The sequence below is a fragment of the Crinia signifera genome, chromosome 1 (assembly GCF_055691185.1).
Source record: "Crinia signifera chromosome 1, ASM5569118v1, whole genome shotgun sequence".
Classification (NCBI taxonomy): domain Eukaryota; kingdom Metazoa; phylum Chordata; class Amphibia; order Anura; family Myobatrachidae; genus Crinia; species Crinia signifera.
The window spans coordinates 175,357,193-175,378,001 of NC_139217.1; the positions used below are offsets into that span (position 1 = coordinate 175,357,193).

General features: G+C 41.4%; 1 protein-coding gene across 1 annotated transcript in view; it reads right to left on the bottom strand.

Moving 5' to 3' along the window:
- Positions 1–1,042: 1,042 nt before the first annotated feature.
- The window catches only part of NAAA (N-acylethanolamine acid amidase), a 36,929-nt gene continuing 17,162 nt past the window's right edge, over positions 1,043–20,809 (bottom strand). The window contains exons 3-10 of the mRNA XM_083177896.1: positions 15,597–15,723; positions 15,011–15,101; positions 8,938–9,014; positions 8,075–8,247; positions 3,611–3,673; positions 2,683–2,749; positions 1,397–1,425; positions 1,043–1,125 (exon numbers count right to left, since the gene is read on the bottom strand). Of these exons, the coding sequence (XP_083034022.1) occupies positions 1,050–1,125; positions 1,397–1,425; positions 2,683–2,749; positions 3,611–3,673; positions 8,075–8,247; positions 8,938–9,014; positions 15,011–15,101; positions 15,597–15,723 (703 nt within the window). The 3' untranslated portion in view covers positions 1,043–1,049. The remainder of the gene's footprint in view (positions 1,126–1,396; positions 1,426–2,682; positions 2,750–3,610; positions 3,674–8,074; positions 8,248–8,937; positions 9,015–15,010; positions 15,102–15,596; positions 15,724–20,809) is intronic.

A 20,809-nucleotide genomic window follows, 5' to 3' on the forward strand; every position in this document is an offset into this window, starting at 1 on the left:
TTCTACAGATGTCAGGGTATCCCAGTTAGGAAGATCTTTACAATTTTGTGTTTAAAGTTTCTTTTTGTGTTCTTTTGTTTCTAAAAAAAAAAAAATGGACACATAAAAATAATGGTTGTTAATAAATACAGTTAAAGACAATGCCAAGTACATATTTAGGGGCAGATTCAATTACCCACTAAATTGGGTTAAGCAGGCTCTTATCACAATTAAAGCATTTTCATAGTTAAAGAATGCCAGGAATCGGTGCTCCGCATGGAGGGGTCACAAACTAGAGATATGACAGCCCGGCCCACTCCCCACAGTTGCCAGTAGTGTCTCTTCTCTGGGAGACCTTAAATGTAGGCAAGCATAAGCAAAGTGCTTGAAGCCAAATGTACTCATGCATAAGGCAAAGTGCTTGAAGCTATTCAATAAAAAGGGATGCGGTCAACATGTCGAAAGTAATTAAGTCGACACATGAAAAGGAACGACATACTTTAAGTCGACATGGTTAAAAATTAGACAAAAGCAAATACTGTAATGTATAGACATGTTGATGTTGCAATGTATCACGCAATAAAAAGAATAAAAAAAAAAAAAAATTAGACAAAAGCAATATCACTACATGGGCTTTTCAGTGTCCATGTCAACCTAAACACCATAAAAAAACGTGAACAAGTCATGTCGACATATTGCTTGTCATTGACCTAAGTTTTGCCAACCAATCATGTGTCAACCTATAGCCTGTCAGCCAATAGTGGTCCACCTATTGACTGTGGACCTATGTCGACCCTATGACCCACACCCCAATAAAAGACCCTCATTTAAATTGCTACCTCATTACATCATGTCTGCATAGGGTTGTTTCCCTCCTTCAGATATTCTGGACATATGCTACACATACTGCTTCTACACCCTGGATCTGTTTTTGGGAAGAGGTGCTGTGCTGACACCTTGTTATACCGTATGCTAAATGGACTGTCACCCTGTCATGTTTATTTTCTTTTGTGGACATTCTTTAAAATAGACAGGAAATAAAATGAAGAGATCAGACACAAACCTTTATTTTAGTTTTTGTTTCTGATCTGAGTTGAGTATTCCTCTGGAAAGGCAGCACTCATCACTGTTGTGTAGATGGTCATACTACAATCAGAAAATCAAAACAATCAAACGAACATGGGACAATGGACCAGCTTTGTACAATTACTGGCTTATTGTGCCAGGAATGTGCCCCGTGGCGATAAAGTCACAGCCGAGATCTACACTCTCAGTCCAAGGAGGAGAGGATGCCACATGCATCTCACGTCTGCTAAGCTAAGGTGCAACATGATAGAGCACCTTCCGTCATATGATACCTAGTGCCGGCTGATTAGATCAAGCAAAAAATTGCTTTAAGTAGTAAATTAGAACTTACTCGTTCAGCACTGGTGTTACAGACAGGACCTGTGTAAAAAGATTAATATGTCAGTAATAAAGCATGTAAATTCAAATATATTATATATATTGAATATTTACATACAGAATTCATTTTAACACTCAATATCCTGTCTACAACCCTCTTTGACATCACATCCGTTATTTGTCCGCCATTAGATCATGTTATTATTTTATATGTAGTTTTTTATCATCCACTGATCTCCAAGTGTATTTTATATTACTGTACTTACACAGGGCTCTTTTATTTCCTGATTCCAACTCGTATGTTCCCCCCACACACTCCCTATGTCCTTACAGCCCCTCCTGCTTTTACCATGTGGATGCAATTCTCATCCTGTATTACCTTCTCTTCTGTATGTTGGGGAGTGCTACCCCATACTTGAAATTCCACCCATATAAACAGAAGGACTGACCAAAACAAAGCAACCTGTGGTTACATTGGAGCCTTTTCAATATTGGATCTGGTAAAGGCATTACAGAAACGGTTCTCATCACTCACCAAAATGTAATACGGTAACGTATGGACTGATTTATTTTTTCAATTCCCTCTCAGGCGTTTATACACCGAAGTATCCATTTATAAACTCACTGTTGTTATTATTTATTTTTGAATTTTTTATTGTTTATCAATAAATTGTCTTTTACGTATTGAATGTTATTGGCACCATAACACTTACTATATCTGTGAATATAACCATTTAGCGTGGTGTACACCCTCCTTTTGTTTTTTTCTTATAAACGGGTGTGACAACCCGTTTTTAGTACACTGCAGCTTGGCCAAATAACTCATTCTATAGCGCCTCGGTTGATAATCCGTTATCTCCACCCCTTACACATAATGGCTGTAGCCTGTGCAGTTCCTTTGGTGCTGAACATGCACAATAATTGATTGGCAAGCCCATGATATTGGTGGTCATCAGATGTCCTGAAGAGTATGATGTCAGCTGAACCCACAGTCAGTGACACACACTGTCAACCAAGAACATTCATTAAGGTAAAACCCAATTTTCTAAATATTTTTTATATCATTATAACCATAGCTTGTTAGTTCTCCAATTTGATTATCCTTACTAATGTTTTATACAGTATGAATATTCCACCTGTGAGCAACTGTGAACAAGCTGATTTTAAGACACTTTAAGAGGCTTAATGATATCGGGATGCAGTTAGAACCCGGCTGTCGTCGGAATTTGAATTTACAACACTACAGCTGATATCGCAGCCCCCCTCAATCATTGAAATAAAAATGATTAGTAATAGAACCTTATATAGAGAGTCAGTATTGATATTTGCTTGTCCAGTTGCATTTAGAGCTTTAATAGCTGGAGTCCTGCAAAATAAAGAAGTATGAACATCAATAAGGCAAAGTAATATTTAATACACTGGTTCTTAAACCAAATAAGTAAATCCGTGATGCATATTACATTAATGAATAGGGGTTTTGCTGGGGCACTGTGGGGGAAGATATGTTTAAGTGTATTCTAGTAGATATTATAATGTTCCAAATTATTATTAGCAACTAACTATAAAGAACCAGCATGATTGTGTTTCATATAATCATGAAAACAGTTAACGATAAGGATCATTAAACCATATATTAAATAGATGGAATTAGATCGGAGCTATCACAGTACTAAGTGTACATGGAGCAAGAATTGGCTTCTGTTTTATCACCGCCAGCCCCGCATGTAGGGACGATGGAGGATGTTGCTGACAACCCGTGAAAGCTTGCATCCTCATTGACATGGTACACTCAAGACGACATGCCCGATATGTCAGTCCAAGACGCCAGATCGTACGACATACTGTATAGTATGTTTGTTCCCAGCTTAAAGCGGCCACATACAGTATACTATAGAAAACATAATACCCTGTCTGGGCTTCTGACTTGTACAGCCTTTTTGAGATCCACTGACCAATGTTTTTAAATCTAGGACGGTGATTTCTGAATCCTACATCACAGCTATTTCATCTACAAAGATGTTATTACCAAAGCCTCAAATATTGATCAATAATATTTCGGTGGAATACAAGTCTGGTGGTGTTTTCTGTTCTCATATTTGGACACACAACACACAAGAATGGAAGACAGATGGTTCAGAACACATAGCAATAGCATGCTAATTTCAGGAGTTTCAACATTTCAACATGCAGAAGGGTTTTCCTAGACACAAGCACAAAGACTGTATACCTTCGGTCATCAGAGGGTGGTGGGGTGGTCCAGTGGTCATAATTTGTCTCCACATGGAACCATCTGATAAGAACACAAAGAGCAATAAAGCATAAAGCATTTGCATTTCCAGCCAATATAACAATGTAATACATACAGCCAATGGGTCTAATTCAGACCTGATCGCTGGGCTGCTGATTTTCGGAGCATTGTGAACGTTGCCCTGCCAGAGTGATATCCCGCCCCATGCAAGCCTGCGCAAATTGCTTAGCACTGCTTGCGAAAATATGGCAGGACTGCGAATGGCTGCAAATCCATTCGCAAGTTGCTCACCATCAAATGATGTTTCCATGGTGTGCAGTCTGTGCGTAGCCCAGGACTTATTTGTGGCTGCAATAGAAACTGGCTGTTTGGGGCTGAAGAGGACATCACACGGCTTTCCCTCAAATGCCTGGGCATGCCTGCATTTTCCCTGAAACTCTCAGCAAACAGACGTTCACTACCCCCAAACACAGGCTTTCTGTCAATCAACTTGCATATGGCCAGCGATTAATAAAGTAGCAGCATTTATGCCTGTATGTTATGTTCCACGTTCTAGACTCTATGTACTTCCGTTATTATTTGGATTCTGGATTGCTGCACCTATGGTTTCCTTGTACCCCCTTCCACTCCTCTCTCTCCATACCCCTTTACATTGAATTTCATCCTATAATAATGTATTTTATTTTTATGTGAATTACAGATATTTTTGCAGTTTTGATGTATTGCTAGAAACTTTAATCTGATATCTTTGCATTATATGTATACCTGAAACTGTTTGCTGTAATTCCGTTTGAACTTTTTGTATTAATAAACAGATAAATAAGGAAAAAAGCAGCAGGATTTTATCGCAGGACAGTCCCGCACATGATCACTATGGTCTATCAATAATTGCCCAGCCTGCTAATTTGCAGCTGTCCGATCAGGTCTGAATTAGGCCCAATAGAACAATGTTCATTCTAGCACTGGCCATCTTTGAAAACCCTGCATCTCCTCTTCCCTAAATGCCGCCCAATGCAAAATCTTGTCTAAATATAAAATGTTGATAACTGTTTGATCTGTGATGTAACAAGCGACCTGCTCGCAGTTTGAAGCAAACATAGATTCCCAATTTAGGGACCTAGATCTGCATTAACCACTTAAAACTATTTGGAAGCCTAATTAAAGAGGCACTAACTATAAGGTGGACATACACTGATATATTAAGCAATTAAAGCTAAAATTTGTCCAACCACTGTCCAGACAGGGACAGATTTATTTTGTGACCAGGTCTCTGTACTTAAGTAACAGAATTTATTGGCAGTAAAAAATACAGTTACAAAACTGCAACATTGTACAATAATCCCAGACAAACATTAGCCTGGGCTCTGTGCCAAAATACTGTACAACATACTAACATTATAGTCCCATACAGAGGGCAGTAATCAATGTGAAATTTTGCCGTGTGCAGCGAATCCTGTTTAGGATTCGCTGCACACTCGCTGTGTTCTGGAGGGATGGCTGCCACTCGCTCTCTCTGTATTCAATGTCGGAGGGGCGAGTTGCCCCTCGCGGCGAATCTTAACCCCTGCAGCGGACGAGCGTCCGCGGCAGGGAGCCTTGGGACGGTGGCAGGCAGGGAGATTGAAGTCTCCCTGCCTGCCCTAGAACTTTTGTGGAGGGGAGGAGGGCTCCCCGGGACCCAGGCAGCACAAGCTGCCCCCCCCCCCAGAGCCAGCAGGGGACCGGGTATAGTCACTGCTCCCGATCATGCATATGTGATGATCGGGTGCAGTGAATATATGAATATCTAATGAGCGGCTCGGCTCCCTGCCCCCTGCTGGCTGCTCTGTGTAAAAAATATATATATATTTTTTTTAAATTAAAATATATATTCATGTGCTATATGCACATGAATAAAAATAGCATGCCCCTTCTCAGAATAAAATTCCTGATTTTTTTACACCAAAATTAAAACAAAAAAACTTTTATTTTAATAGTTCACATTCCACTTCTCCATGAAAAGATGGAGAATTGCTACATGGAGAGACACGGCGAAAATCACTTAGAAAGACGGCGAGAAGTGCACATTGAATAGGGTTGCTCGCTTTTTGAGAGCAAAAGTCTCCGTCTTACGCCAGAAAAGCACAAACTCGCCATAAAACACGGCAAATTTTTCTCATTGAATACTGCCCAGAGTATAACCAGTGCTATTTTCTCAAAAAGAGAAATTATACAATTATTCTTTGCACAATCTTTCTAACCTTTGTTCCTTATACACACTATATGTTGTTTTGTCAAAAGTATATGTATTTTTAACCCCTTATTTCCACCGTGTCTAACCCATGAAATGTGGCAATGAGTTTCACCACAATAAAAGAAAAACACAAGGGTCATTTTTTTAAATAAAGATTTATTGCTCAAAACCAATCAAATAAACAATAGGTGTGCATCCAACTTCGCAACCGCTTTTTTTCTCTCCTACCCCATTGTACTCGAAAGGTTGTTTTGATAGCACCCCCACCATATAAAAAATAAGGTGGAACAGACCTTAATACAAGAGACCCAAGTAATAAACAAGAGTACAGACTTACTCTCTCTTACCCCTTGGTTCATCTTCCCTGCCTGGGGTGTCGCTGTCTGCTGTAGTGCTTCTAGCACAATGTGGTCTGTATATCAGCACTGATATGCAAACCAGATTTGTGCTAGAAACACCACAGCAGACATCGACACCCCAGGCAGGGAAGAGAAACTGCATGGATTGGAGTTGGTGGGTGCTAGAATGAACATTGCAATGTGTAAACATAAATATAGCAATATGTATACTACAGCAATATGTATACTACCGCAAACAGTGCTTTTTCATTCACTTCAAATCAGTTTAAAGAACAGTTTAAATTAAGATTTAATTTTCACTTTAAGCTTCCTTGCGCTGACTACTTCAAAGGAGCTATCTGTATAACCAGTTTATCTCGCTTTTGATGATGCATTTCAACATTCAGTATTTTAATATTAAAACAAATACAAATATAAGTATATGGGATGAATAAAGTCTGTATAAACAGCAATCTGTGGCCATTCCGATGGTGGAACGTTTCCGTCGGAAGATTGAATACCCCCCCCCCTAAAGTCAATGTACTGAGACTGTGATGATATCACATGATGTTTCTCATCCACTTCTCAGGCTGGTCATGATATCATAAATATTCATCAGTTCACTCCTGTATTACTAAGACAAAATATGGACCAATGCATCCAAAGTATGGACCAATGCACCAATTAATATCTAAGGTTTGAAGCCAGTATCGTATGCCTGATTCATGTTCTCTAAGTAAAGCAAAAAAATCTAGCAACTGGGCAAATTCATGCAGCACTGCAGGTGAGGCAGGTGCAACATGTGCAATGAGATTTAAAATTAGGGTGGGGTGTGTTCAAACTGAAATCTAAAACTGGTCCACCATCGTCAGTCTTCAGAGGCATTGCCTGTCCCAATGATTCATTGAGCGGATGTGCTAGTGACATCACTGGTGCACCCCTGCAATGCATCATTGGGAGCAGGGATGCCTCATAAGATGTAGGGCCAGATGTACTAAGCTTCAAAAGTGATGAAATGGAGAGTGATAAACCACTAACCAATCAGCTGCTACCTGCCATGCAACAGACTGTGTTTGAAAAATGTCAGGAAGGAGCTTGATTGGTTTGAAGCTTAGTGCATCTAGCCCACTGTGTTCTAGCCCACAGTGTTCATTCTAGCACCCGCCATCTTTGAAAACCCATGCAGTTCCTGTTCCCTGCCTGGGGTGTCGCTGTCTGCTGTGGGGTTTCTAGTACAGGTCTGGTTTGCAGATCAGTGCTGGTATACAGACCACACTGTGCTAGAACCACTACAGCAGACAGTGACACCCCAGGCATGGGTTTTCAAAGATGTTGAATGCTAGAATGAACACTAAGATGTATGTGATTGTTGCCGAAGACCATGGGGACACCCAAGGAACAGATGAGTATGAAAAAAAAAAAAGACATTCCAATAATCCCCTATCCAAAATACTCCTGGTCCCGAGCATTTTGGATAAGACATACTCACCCTGTACTAGCTCATTTGGATATGTTGATTACAACATTTGAAAGGCTAGGTTTGACAACATGTTAATGATGGAGTACAAGTTACAGTATACCAATCATACAAATCAGAATAGGGGCCTGATGTATCAAGCTGCAAAAAGTGATACAGTGGAGAGTGATATACAAACCAGCCAATCAGATCCTACCTGTCATTTTCAAACCCAACCTGTAACATGGTAGTTAGGAGCTGATTGGCTGGCTGTTTATCATTCTCCATTTTATCACTTTTTGAAGCTTGATACATCTGACCCTAGAAGTGGACACAAATTTAGATTTGTGTACACAATATAAATGACAATATACAAATCATGTTCTTTGATTAGATTGTAGTCATAAAACACTCACTCTCCACTTAAGGTATCCAAAGGCCAGAGATCAGCAGGTCCATCCCTGTTCCTAGTGATCACCAAGCCCTCTCTTGGCTGGGTACCTCCCATGATGTAATATGTCTCAGCAATTATCGGTGTCTTGGAGAGCTGTAGAGCAGCAGCCTGAAAATCTCTGGCATTATTCAATGCCTGGCACAAAGTGGAAAATGGAATTAGGTTATGCTCAAAACACTGTATGAAAAAGGGCAAGACGTACTTAACCCTAAAATGCAATAAAAAAAATGTTCCATATGAAGTAATCTCCACAATGCGATAAATTGCGGAGCCTGGTTCCAGTGAGTAATGCCCTATTTGGGTGGCGTTTGTAATAAAAGCTTATGGGATCCCTCTCAGCACGCCAGAAGTCCTTTATCAAAAAGGACATCTTATATCTGGAGTTCTGTCCTTTGCAAATTTCCTGGTACATACTGGCATTATTTATGTGGGTATGTATACAATAGGCATACCTCCCAACTTTATTAATGTCAGAATAGGGACACTTGCGCTTGCCGAGCGACCGAAAAGGGGGCGTGGTGTATGTAAATGAGGGTGCAGCTTATGCTCATTAGGACGCGCCCCAGTGCACAGTGTCTATTCTGTCAGATTGGGGGGTAGGCAACATCCCTACACTTTATTTTAAGAAGCTTTGGTAAATCTACACCTTTATACACTTTGATCTTGCATAAATAGCAATGCATTAAATTAATGTTGGCAAAGAGTAGTAGTAAGCAACCCATCTAATATATGTACCTTCAAAGAAACAACATATTTGTAACGTGTTCTACGAACAGAACATTACAGTACATGAAAGTGAACATATTATTACTAGAGTATACTTACATCTCTGATTAACCAGCTAACAGGAGAACTTCTCTTGAAGAAAGCAGAAATGGCATTTTCCCACCATTCCCCACGCTCTGTGGTTAAATGAATTGCTGACAGTTACAGTTGCTTTCATATATGTAAATAAATCTATTTGTACAACTACCCTGTTACTATAGCACTGCGCACAGAGCCTAATTCAGGCCTGATCGCAAGGCAAATTTGTTCTCAAAATGGGCAAAACCACATGCACTCTAGGTGGGGCAGATGTAACATGTGCAGAGAGAGTTAGATTTGGGTGGGGTGTGTTCAAACTGAAAACTAAATTGAGGTGTAAGAATAAATAAGCAAGTATTTACCCTGCACAGAAACAAAATAACTCACTCAAATCTAACGCTCTCTGCACGTGTTACATCTGCCCCACCTGCAGTGCACATGGTTTTGCCCATTTTGAGAACAAATTTGTACTGCAATCAGGTCTGAATTAGGCCCATAGTGCACACTGCTGAATAATATGTAATTAATAGGTAGGTATGATAAAAAAAAGAGAAGACTTAGGGGGTGGGTCTATAGATGCACTTTATGGGTTGATTTAATATTGCACTCAAATGCATTTGTGTGGTGTAATTTAGCAAATTCATAATATTAGGTGCAACCAGGGGCATATAAAGAGAGGAGGGGGTCCTTGTGCAAGCCCCCTCCTCTCTGTCAGCAGCTGAAGCGCAGTAAACTGCTCCACATGTGCAAATCTCCGGGAAATGTACCTTATTCCTGGGAACATACCTACTGCCCTGCACAAATCTAAGAACACACATAAAACAAATTACCATCGTGGCACTCTGGAGAGCCAAATAGATCTGTTCGGGTCCTATGTTAAGTGCAGACGCACGTTACACCAGGGTTGCCGACTTTTTAAATCTCCTCTCCGGGAGAAGCCAGCAGGAGTTCGGGGGGCGGGGCATTATGGAGGTTATTCTGATCGTAGCGGCCAAACGTGCGTACGTTCGCTATTAACGTACGCTATCCGTACGCGGCCGTTGGGGTTAAGTCCACCCACAAATCAGCCGCATACGTACGGGCAGAAACAACGTCGAAGGGGAGTGGCGTACAATTGAGCGTACGCCAACGTACACGGACGGACCAGCCCTTACACTCCGACAACTGGCGTACAATTGAGCGTACGCCACCGTTTACGGACGTCTCTCGACCGTCTTCCCACCGACTTCTTGCGGCTATCTGAGCGTACGCCAGCTTGCACGGACGGGTCCCTATTGTTTTCAATGGAAAACTCAGCTTATGTCACCGCTCGTGAGAGTGAGCGTACGTCCGTGTACGCTGGCATACCCTTCACATATATGGACCTGCAAATCTTGCCTTTCAACTATAATTATGAAAATTAATTAATTGATTGAATTAATTAATGTGCAAAATAGTGGGCATGGGCTTAAAACATTGCTGAAACATCCTTTGTAGGTGTTAGATGTGGTTTATGTTATTGTATCATAAATACAAAACCTATGTTTGTATTAGAGTGAACACGTTGACACATGTCGACTTGTGTAGATTGAGTGTGCTACTGTGTAAATAGTTAGTAGATAGTGTTTGTACAGCGCTCGGAATGATGGAGGGGCTAACCCTTAGCAGCTCGCACCTGTAGGGGGGAGTCCTGTTACCCCCTGAATGAGAATAGGTAAAGAGATTGGTTGGTGCTAGCGCTCTGGGGTTGCTTTAAAGGGTGGATAATGTTTAAGAGTCACTGATGGTGTACTCTTAGCGGGTAGGCAAAAACTGTAGGCTGGGTGTTGGATGAAGATAGTAGAGGGCCGGTGTGGTCTGTAGACCTTAGGTAACCTGTCCCTCGAAGATTGTTCTTTATATCAGGGGGACTTGAGGCTGGGAGTTCTGAAAATAAGTTACTTGCTTCTGGGCTGTGGTGTTGGTACCTCAGATGCAAGGAGGATGTGTCAGAATTAAATCAGTTAACAGAATGGTTGCTGCTGTAGCAACTTACCCTTAGGTCTTGTTGAATCAGCATGCACTCCTGTCCTTGATGTTTCCTGATGAGGTGATCGGCGGCAGGAGGAAATGAATCAATGATGAGGCTAGTGCTTAAAGTACAGCACAATTTATTGTAAAAGCACAAAGCAATATACAACTGAAAAAGACTGGTGTCCCAAACGCGTTTCATCCCATAAAGGGACTTTTTCAATGGTGGGGAGTATGGTGTTGCTGGCCCGGTATTTATACTAGTGAGACTGGCGTTAATTGCATTGTTTGTACGCGGCGGACACTGCGCATGTGCAAGTGTCCGACGCTAGAGCCCAAGGTGTACTCATTGTGAGGACGGAGACGGAGACGGCGCATGTGCCGTACTCCGTATGTGTATGGCAGGGGTGAACGGACGGCTGGGGATACGTATTGGTTGGCGGAAGTGCGTCGGGGTGTGACGTCGGATGCTCCGGCGTGCTGATTGGTAGGGTTCCGTACGCTATCTATCTGTGTATAGCTAACTACGCTGTGTACTGATTGGAGGGGTGGAGGAGGCTCGCTTCCACTCAATCATGATGTGATTGAAGTGGTGGTGTGAGCTACTGTCGTGGAGCTGAACTGATAACCGGCATAGGTGACAGCGGCGTTAAAGCTGTAACCTATGCGCATGCGAGGGGAGGTAGATGGAGGGTTGCCACGTGAATATAATTTAATAAATATATGGATATAAAGATGGGATGAAAGAGTATGGTAAGAGGGATGGGGGTACATATTAATTAAATGTGAGGTGGGCAAGGTAACGGTCCTGTGTAGATGATGAGTGGGTAAATATGGAACAAGGAATGGATGTGGAAGGTGGAGCGGGGATATAGGGATAATTTCATATATAGGGTTATATGGATGGATTTTACTGTGTAAAGATGGAACTTGAGGATTATGTACTGATTGTGTGGATGTGGGAAAAGGAGGTATCAGGGCAGATATAACAGAGGATTGTCATTGGTGCAGGTCATAATGGGTCAATGACATATTTAACAGAAGGAAAAAAAGGGGAAAGAAAAAAAGAAGAAAAGAAGAGGGGGGGGGGGTTTATGACATATGAGTAGTGTCTGGACCGGTTTTGAACGGTTTAGATAAATTATCTAAAGGATTCTAAAGAATTCTGAACATGATGGTTATTGATAGGTGGTTATGGACAACAATTGTTAATGAAGAATAATGTCACAAAGTTTCTCGTTGATTGTTTATATCCTTATGGGTCTATATTAAGACCTAATGGGTGGAGGGTTTGTAGGTCAAAAATCCATTTGCTCTCGACGCGGTTTATCCTCTTGATGTGGTCTCCCCCACGCCAAAAGGGTACAGTTTGGTCGATAGCCATGAATTTGAGTCCTTGTGGATTGCAGTTGTGTTTCACTCGAAAGTGTTCGGAAACACTGTATTTCTGTAGTCCTTTCCTAATGTTGCGAATGTGTTCGCTAATCCTGACATGTAGTTTGCGTATTGTACGGCCTACATATTGTTGCTTGCATGGGCATTCGAGTAAATAAATGGTGTTCTTAGTGTCACACATTAGTGTTTTTTTGACGGTGAATACTTCTTGTGTTTGGTTGGATTGGAAGGTCTTGGTTGGTTTTGTTTGTTTATAATGTAAGGTGTTGCATCCCTGACATTTGCCACAATGGAAAAAACCTTTGCTCTGCTACTGTGTAAAGTCTATGAAAGCACGTAGTGAATGTGTATAACTGTTTAACAAATACCTACCTTAGCATATATAAGCAGGTCTTAAAAAGATTCTTACCTTAAATTAAACAAACCTTTAAATGTAGAGAAGTATAGAAAGATAAGCTTCCAATGTGTTTGAGTGCTGTGTGTGGCTTGCAGGTAGTGAAATCATGGTTTTGACTTAATAGACTGCAGCATTGCTTATTACAGTCAGGTGTATGTGGTTGAGTAGTAATCAGCGTAAATTAGCAAACCCAGGCGCACGCAGGCATGCGGTATCTGTAGGGGTGGTCTGAGCTGGCGGCCGCCTGTTTTGTGTCCGAAATGAACGGTGCTTTAGGCGATCGTGCGGTAGTAGCACCGCTCATTTTTGGTGCACACCCCCGTGTACGCCCATGTTTACGCCCATTTTCCCTCATTATTTCGGCCGCTCCCCTCAACACGCCCCTATGCCGCCCCCAATGCCCGTACACTCGCGTACAGGTTTTTTCGCACGGAGAGACCCGTCCGTAAGCGTTGTGGAGTGTTCGCGCCTGCGCATTAGCGAATGTACGCATGCGCAGATCAAGAAAAACCCCGGAACGTACGCGTACGGCCCGGCCGCACCAACCAGAATAAGGCCCTAAATGTGGTAAACAGGCTGCCTCTTATTTTCGTAATTTCTGGCAGTGCAGCAAGGTAGCGACCTATTGGAATCGAATGATTAGCTTTATCAATGTGACATTCCGCTAAGGGGGTTATTCATACCGAGTCACGACTGTCGATCCGTCCCGACAGCCGTGACCCTGGCCCATTTTCGTTTTTCGACAGCATATCGCAAGGCGCGATTCAATGTCCCGAAAAGGGGGCATGTCCGTGAAAACGGCCGTGAATTGTCGAGATTCGACCATGATCGCGACAATTCACGGCCAGTATCGTCAAAACGGGCCCATTCTGTCTATCCGCTTTAATGCTGTCGGGCTACACAGCATTGAATATGCGCCCTCCGCTATTTCCCCTGTCGGAAATATCGGTGGGGATTGAATACCCCCTTAAAGTGTCCAAATGCCCTACTGTATGTTTATTGTTCAATTTTAGGGATTGGGATCTGGATGGTCATAGAGCGGCACTCCAGTTTTAACAGTAATTTTAGGGGTGGCCAAGAAACGAATTCTGATTTATTGGATTAGGGGCTCAGTGCCTTCTGTCGCTGACACCAAGGCTATGCTCCTCAGTGTTATATGGAGAGACAATCCACATTGCCTGACATTGAAACTGGTGTGGTACGTTTCTACAAAAAGTGAGGTCTGTATATTGATAATTTGGATTCCACAACTCAATCCCAAATATTACGAGAAAAAATCTTGGTACCTGATAAGACAACTGCACGCTCCACAAACTGCTTAGTGACACATTTTATTATGTCATCTATGTTTACCGCATGGTCATGGCTTGTCCCTGATCTTAATTATGGTCCCCTCCACGCTTCCTGCTACCTTAGTGATGTTAATACACTAGGCTCGGTGTATCTCCCTGTCCTTTGTCTTTCCCTTTTTGTCTTCTCCCTTGTCTTGTGGGTCGTTCCCCCCTTTTTATTACATGGTTGTGTTTTCTCTGTGAAATCCTGGATTGATTAATTACCACTATTTTTTATTAGGCAACTCCTATGTATAGTCAATTGTAATAACTCTCGGTATGTTCTTTGCTTTGATTTTTACCGTGTTCATCCATTATTTGTATGTTGCTACTGCAGTATAATATTGAAAAATACTTAAAAAAATACTTAAAAAATAAATAAAAAAAAGTCAACACATGCACCTACACAAAAGTATTCTGACCTCTGGATGTGGAAGCTGATGAAGGCCTCTGTAGTAAGGACATAATAAGAAAAGCTGTAAAATTTCTATTTTGGGGTTTAATAGTCCAAGGTGTCTTTTTCATTCACTACACTTTCTTCAAACAGTCTTGATATGTAGCCCATGTTGGACCAACCAGGTTGTAAGTGTGCCTCTACTTGCCTTTGGCATCTCAGTGTGCCAAGACAGAAATGGTTTAATTTATTTATTACAGCTGTAATAATTTGGTTCTATAAAAAGTATTTATTTAAATTGCCATCATTTCTTACATGATTGATATATTTCCAAGTACTGTATAATGCCACAGTTCACGAGCAAATGATAGAACCCTATTAATCAATGCAGGACAAAGGAGCGTGGAGAAGAAATGAGTAAAATTAAGTTTTAATTGACAGCTTTCCTTTTATTGTTTTCATACCATTCTAAACTTAAATTAAGTTGTTGGTAATTTATATGCTGATTTAAGCACATCTCCTTTCGTAAGCTTGAAACATACATTGTGCCAATTCTAAATTCAATTGATTTAATAATTGCATACGTACCTCTTGCATCTCCAGACACAGTGAACTTGTAGGGGCTTTGGCCAGTCCACAGTCCGACATAGCCTATAAAGGTGGTTCCTGTATATGCAATCTAGGACAGAAGTGACAACCTTTCATTACTCCGATAATATGGATATACATGGATTTTTTATACTGAGTAATATAATACCCCTTTCACATCGCACTTTTAAAACGGTATATTGCCTTTTTTTTCCATTTTAAAATGTTTAAGGCTGCAGTGTGAAGGTGCCAGAGTTGATTTACTGTTTAAAGTTAACCGGTATTTCAACACGGTTAAAAAGCAGAGTCCTACACGTTTTAAAGCCGTTTTTTTGGCAGTTTGAACAGCTCTATTTCAATGGCTTGAAACGTGTCCCTTAGGGGTTAAACGGGTTGAATGTTTGAATGGTATTAAATGATTTTTAAAACGGTTTTCATCTGCAATGTGAAAGGTCTCAAGGCTCAGACCCGTTTTAAAGTCCCATTTAAGAATACTGTGTCATTACCCATTTCTGCAATGTGAAAGCAGTATAAGGCTACTGACTCCATCCAACAGTGTACACAGACAGCTGCACACATTATGTACCTTTCCATTTCTCATGAAGTCCAAATCCACAGTCAGGTTTTTTAATAGATCAGGAAATGTATAGTCCAAATTTCTGCCATGGTAAATATTTCCTTCTTCATCTTGTGCAATTATACTAGTGCAAAACCTGCATTACAATGCAAAAGTAAACACATACAGTACATATAGGTAAGGGTTTAATATATTCTAAATACATAAGAAGATGGCACATATATTGTATGCTCTATTATTGGGCCTAATTCAGCATTGAACAGACAGCCGCTTCCCAGACAAAAAAGCAGATGGCGATATACTCGTGGCGATGTACTCGAAGATCAATTTGCAAAAATTGAACCATCAAACAGCTTTTTGCATTTGCACCAGTCTAGGGCTCCCACTAATCTGCTCAAGAATCAGAATGGAAGTGGTCATCGACAACATAAGAGAACCACCCAAAAGTGCCTGGGCACTCCTGCCTTTTTACAAACACACCCAGAAAACAACAACAGCTTTCTGTCAATCACTGTGGCTAATCTGCGACTTATCCATACATATGGATATTTTTTTCGCAAATTTCCACAGCGCACATGCAATACAAACACTGCACATGCATAGTTGTTCGATAATCGACCGGATTGTAAATTCTCTGATTAGCAATAGAAACATAGAATTTGAATTTGACGGCAGATAAGAACCACTTGGCCCCTTTTTTAAACATGTTACCTTAAACCATATTTGATCCTTATTTTTTTGTAAGGATATCAATATGCCTATCCTAAGCATGTTTAAATTGTACTACTGTATTTGCCTCTACCACCTCTGATGGGAGGCTATTCCACTTATCTACTACTCTTTCTGTGAAGTAATTCTTCCTCAAATTTCCCTTGAATCTTCCTCCGTCTAGTTTCAGTGCATGTCCTCGTGTTCTGTTGCTCATCTTCCTGTGAAGAATGTCTCCCACCTGTACCTTGTTAAAGCCCTTGATATATTTGAAAGTTTCTATCATGTCCCCCCTTTCCCTTCTCTGCTCCAAAGTATACATATTAAGACATTTTGAATGCCAAAAAGAGGGCGTGGCCACAAGATATGGCCGTGGATCGCCGAGTTGCGGCCGGGAGAACGGGCCCGACTGCTTCTAAAGGTGGGCCCGTTCTGCTGAGATCCCTGTTCAATGCTGTTGAGAAAGACAGCATTGAATAGGGCTCCTCAGCTATTTCCCCTGTTGAGAATAGTGGCGCATGATTGAATACCCCCCTTAAAGTAACAGTTTATGTCAAAATTAATTAAAAAAAATCTGTATAAAATTCTAAGAAGCACCCCTACTGATAGGTCACAAACACATTTAACTTCTAATCCAACCAACAGAAACCACCTATGTACATCCAACACACATTTGTCCAGTACATACAATCTGGAAGGCAGACTGGCCTTTATTTAATAATCGATTCAATTTGACCGCTAAATGGCAATGAACTATTAAGACAAGTGTTCAATACAATATTGATCTGGCAATGGGAATTCCCTAAACCGATGTAACTTATAATTATCTTGTGCTGCAGGCATCTCTAGCTCAGATGTACCAGGTTCCAGCTTCCTCCACACCTCTGCTGCCAAACACAGCCTCTACCACAATGTTCAATCCTGCCTTCTCCTCTACAAGGCCGCCGCCAATCACAGCCTAAGGTAAGGTAAAGTTACCATGCAGCCTGTATTTCCCTGTCGTCACTCTCTCTCATCACTCTCTTTGTCCCTGCTGTCACTCTCCCTGTTCCTCTGTCCTTGCCATCCCTCTCCCTCCCACTGCAGTCCCTCTCTCTCCCTGTGCCATGCCTCTCCCTCCCCCTGCCATCACTCTCCCAGTCCCCATGTCCCTCTCCATCCCTGCCATCATTGTCCCTCTCTGTCCCTATGTTCCTGCTGTCCCTCTTGTCCCTCTCCCTCTGTCACTGCTGTCCGTCTCTTGGTCTCTGCTGTCTTTGCTGTGACTTTTCATGACTCTCTGTCCCTGCTGCCACTGTACCTGTCCTTGCTGTCACTCTCACTGACCCTGCTGTCATGCCCTCTTCCTCATCATAGAAGCCAACCACAGCCTACTCCACACTGCCTCTGGACCCAGCCTTCTCCTTTGCAAGGCCGCAGCCGATCACAGGCTAAGGTAATCTTTTCCTGCTATACAAAAAAAGGGAAGGGAACAGTAGAGATTAAGTGGATGCACACTGCAGATAACTTATATTAGGCGTCCAACTGATAATATACACTTGTAAAATTTAGCTTTTATTGGATATACTTTAAAAAAGGAGTATCCTATTTACTACTTCTCAATTAGAACAAATACGTAGAAGTGAATAAAGATTAGAAATAGTGGTTTAAAAAAAGGATCGTGATGTAGAGGCTCGTTCGATTTTTATATGTGTTACTGTCTCAGGATTTTGCTTCTCTCCGTACAGGAAAAAAAGACTTTATTCATTGTACATATATTTTTTTGACTGATCAGTTGCCTGATCGTAATATTATTGCTCAAACCGAATGTGTTTTTTCTCTGGCTATTGATACAATATTCAGTTGTAGGCTTATGTGTCCTTTGGCTTGTAATACACTGTGATTCTAGTTAGTTGATATGTGGACAAAAAGCACTGATTTCACTGTGCGAATATGTTGCACTTGGATTGTGTTGGTAATACACACTAGCCAATTTTCCTGGATTTTCTGTTGGTAAGCTGGGTATTGGGTTAATTTCACACACTCCTCCCCGCTTGTACAGCCCAACTTTTCAGTGGAGTGCTAATGGTGCACACACTGTCCCATTAATCCAGTTTCAGATGTTCAATTTCATTGTGCTTATCATGTTTAAGAATTGCACTTTGCAGCAGCCTATTTGTGACCCATACGGTTATTTACCGTTTCCTTTGCTGCTGTATTCAGCGGTCATTTGTGCAGGTCGGCATATAGGCTTTTACCCCTTATAGTGCCGATTGTGTGCATTCTGTGCTTGGCATTGGTCGTGTGCTATGTGCGCCGGGCAGACGCTAGCCGTTCTTATTAATATTAATGCTGTGACACCACGGTGTGTGTCACGCTGTTATATCCCCAGTGAATTTTTTTTTTTATATTGGGAGACAGTACAATGTCCCAGAAATTAATTGGGTGGCATTCCTCTGCTGCAATGGATACACACTGTCCAATCCTGACCCATCCAATCGTGTTGTATTGTATCACAATCGATTGGTTTTATTTGTAAGCAAGTTTCTGTGATAGGTACACACTATTCAATCTTGCTGTATCCAATATATTTATGTAGAAAATATCAGTAGTTTATTATTTTATTGTGTGGACATATACGTTTGTCAGGTGTCTGTTAGTGCATACACATTATTCAATTAGTCCGATTTTACAATTGTCCGTTTTCACTTTCTCAGTTATATTAACAATGATTTGAGCATAAGTAATTTCATTTATAATGCTTGCTACATTCAAAAATTACACTCCACACCCTCCTGTTTGTTATTTATGACCTATGCGGTTAATTACCGCTTTCTTTGCTATTGCATTTAGAGGTCATATTATACAGGAGTAGCGTGTGGGTTTATATCCCTGGCAGTGCAAATTACATGCACCCTGTGCTCTATGGGGATACCTGTCAGCTCTACACCTGCACGCCCGGCCAGGTAACCATCAGCCGCGTGCTGAGTGAGCTGTACAGACGCTGACCGCTTCCTTTAATAATCGTCCTGCGGCACCAGCGTATCTATTAAGCTTATGCAGCAGCAATGAAAATTTTTTCAGGGAGACAGTACATTATCACAGTATTCAACAGGTAGTATTCCTATATAAAACGAGCTATTCTACATCACGCGCCTATGCGCATTTCACCGGCTGTGCCGGCTTCCTCAGGACAAAAAAAAGCCAACAACTGAATATTGTATCAATAGCCAGAGAAAAAACACATTCGGTTTGAGCAATAATATTACGATCAGGCAACTGATCAGTCAAAAAAATATATGTACAATGAATAAAGTCTTTTTTTCCTGTACGGAGAGAAGCAAAATCCTGAGACAGTAACACATATAAAAATCGAACGAGCCTCTACATCACGATCTTTTTTTAAACCACTATTTCTAATCTTTATTCACTTCTATGTATTTGTTCTAATTGAGAAGTAGTAAACAGGATACTCCTTCGTTTTTAAATTATATCCAATAAAAGCTAAATTTTACAAGTGTATATTATCAGTTGGACGCCTAATATAAGTTATCTGCAGTGTGCACCCACTTAATCTCTACTGTTCCCTTCCCTTTTTTTGTATATCTATAATTTAGAGAAGGGTAGCACCACTCCTCTTTTTGAAAAAACAAGTGAAATTATTTGAAAAACAAAAAGAGAACGCAGATATAGCCTAAAAAAGGCGAACAATAGGATATCAGTGCGGAACTTATCCCCTCTTCCCCTCTCCCTCACAATTTTGACCGAATCTTTTCCTGCTGCCTGTATTTCCCTGTTGTCACTCTCTCTGTCCCTGCTGTCACTCTCCCTTTCCTTGCTGTCACTCTGTCCTTGTCTCCCCCTGCCTTACCTCTCTCGGTCCCTGCCTCTACCTCCCCCTCCCCTCCCTCTCGGTCCCTGCCTTCCCTCTCTGTCACTGCTGTTCCTCTCTCTCTGTCCCTGCTGTCCATTGCCACGTCTCTCTCTCTCTGTTCTTCTCCATCTCTGTCCCTATATCCCTGCTGTCCCTCTCCCCATCTCTCTGTCCCTACTGTCTCTCTCCTTCTCTGTTCTTCTAATTTCTGTCCCTATATCCCTGTTGTCCCTCTCTCTGTGCACAGAGGTGTGCACACAGACAGAGAGACTCCCAGCTCCGTGAGTAGCGATAATCTCCGGCCCCATTCCTGACACAAGCGTGCAGAGGCTGGTGCATCGTGCTAGTTGGCAGAGGGATAGGATGATTCATCGGGACTTGGGAGAGGAGGTAACCAACACCTGTTTTTTCATTATTGGCACCAGAGAAATTAGCCCAATTTTCATCAAGCCCACAACTCAGAGAGAGGTAACATACCTGGTTATTTTAAATTTTATATGGGATATTTTACATAAGCACACAAAAGTGTTTGTGCTGTATACAAATCCTCTGGCTATTCAACACAAAGGTTCACAACCTGGGCTGCCACACAGTGATTTTATGTATATTATCATTTGATATATATGTACTGTTTTTTTTTACTTGGATCCATGTTTTTTCT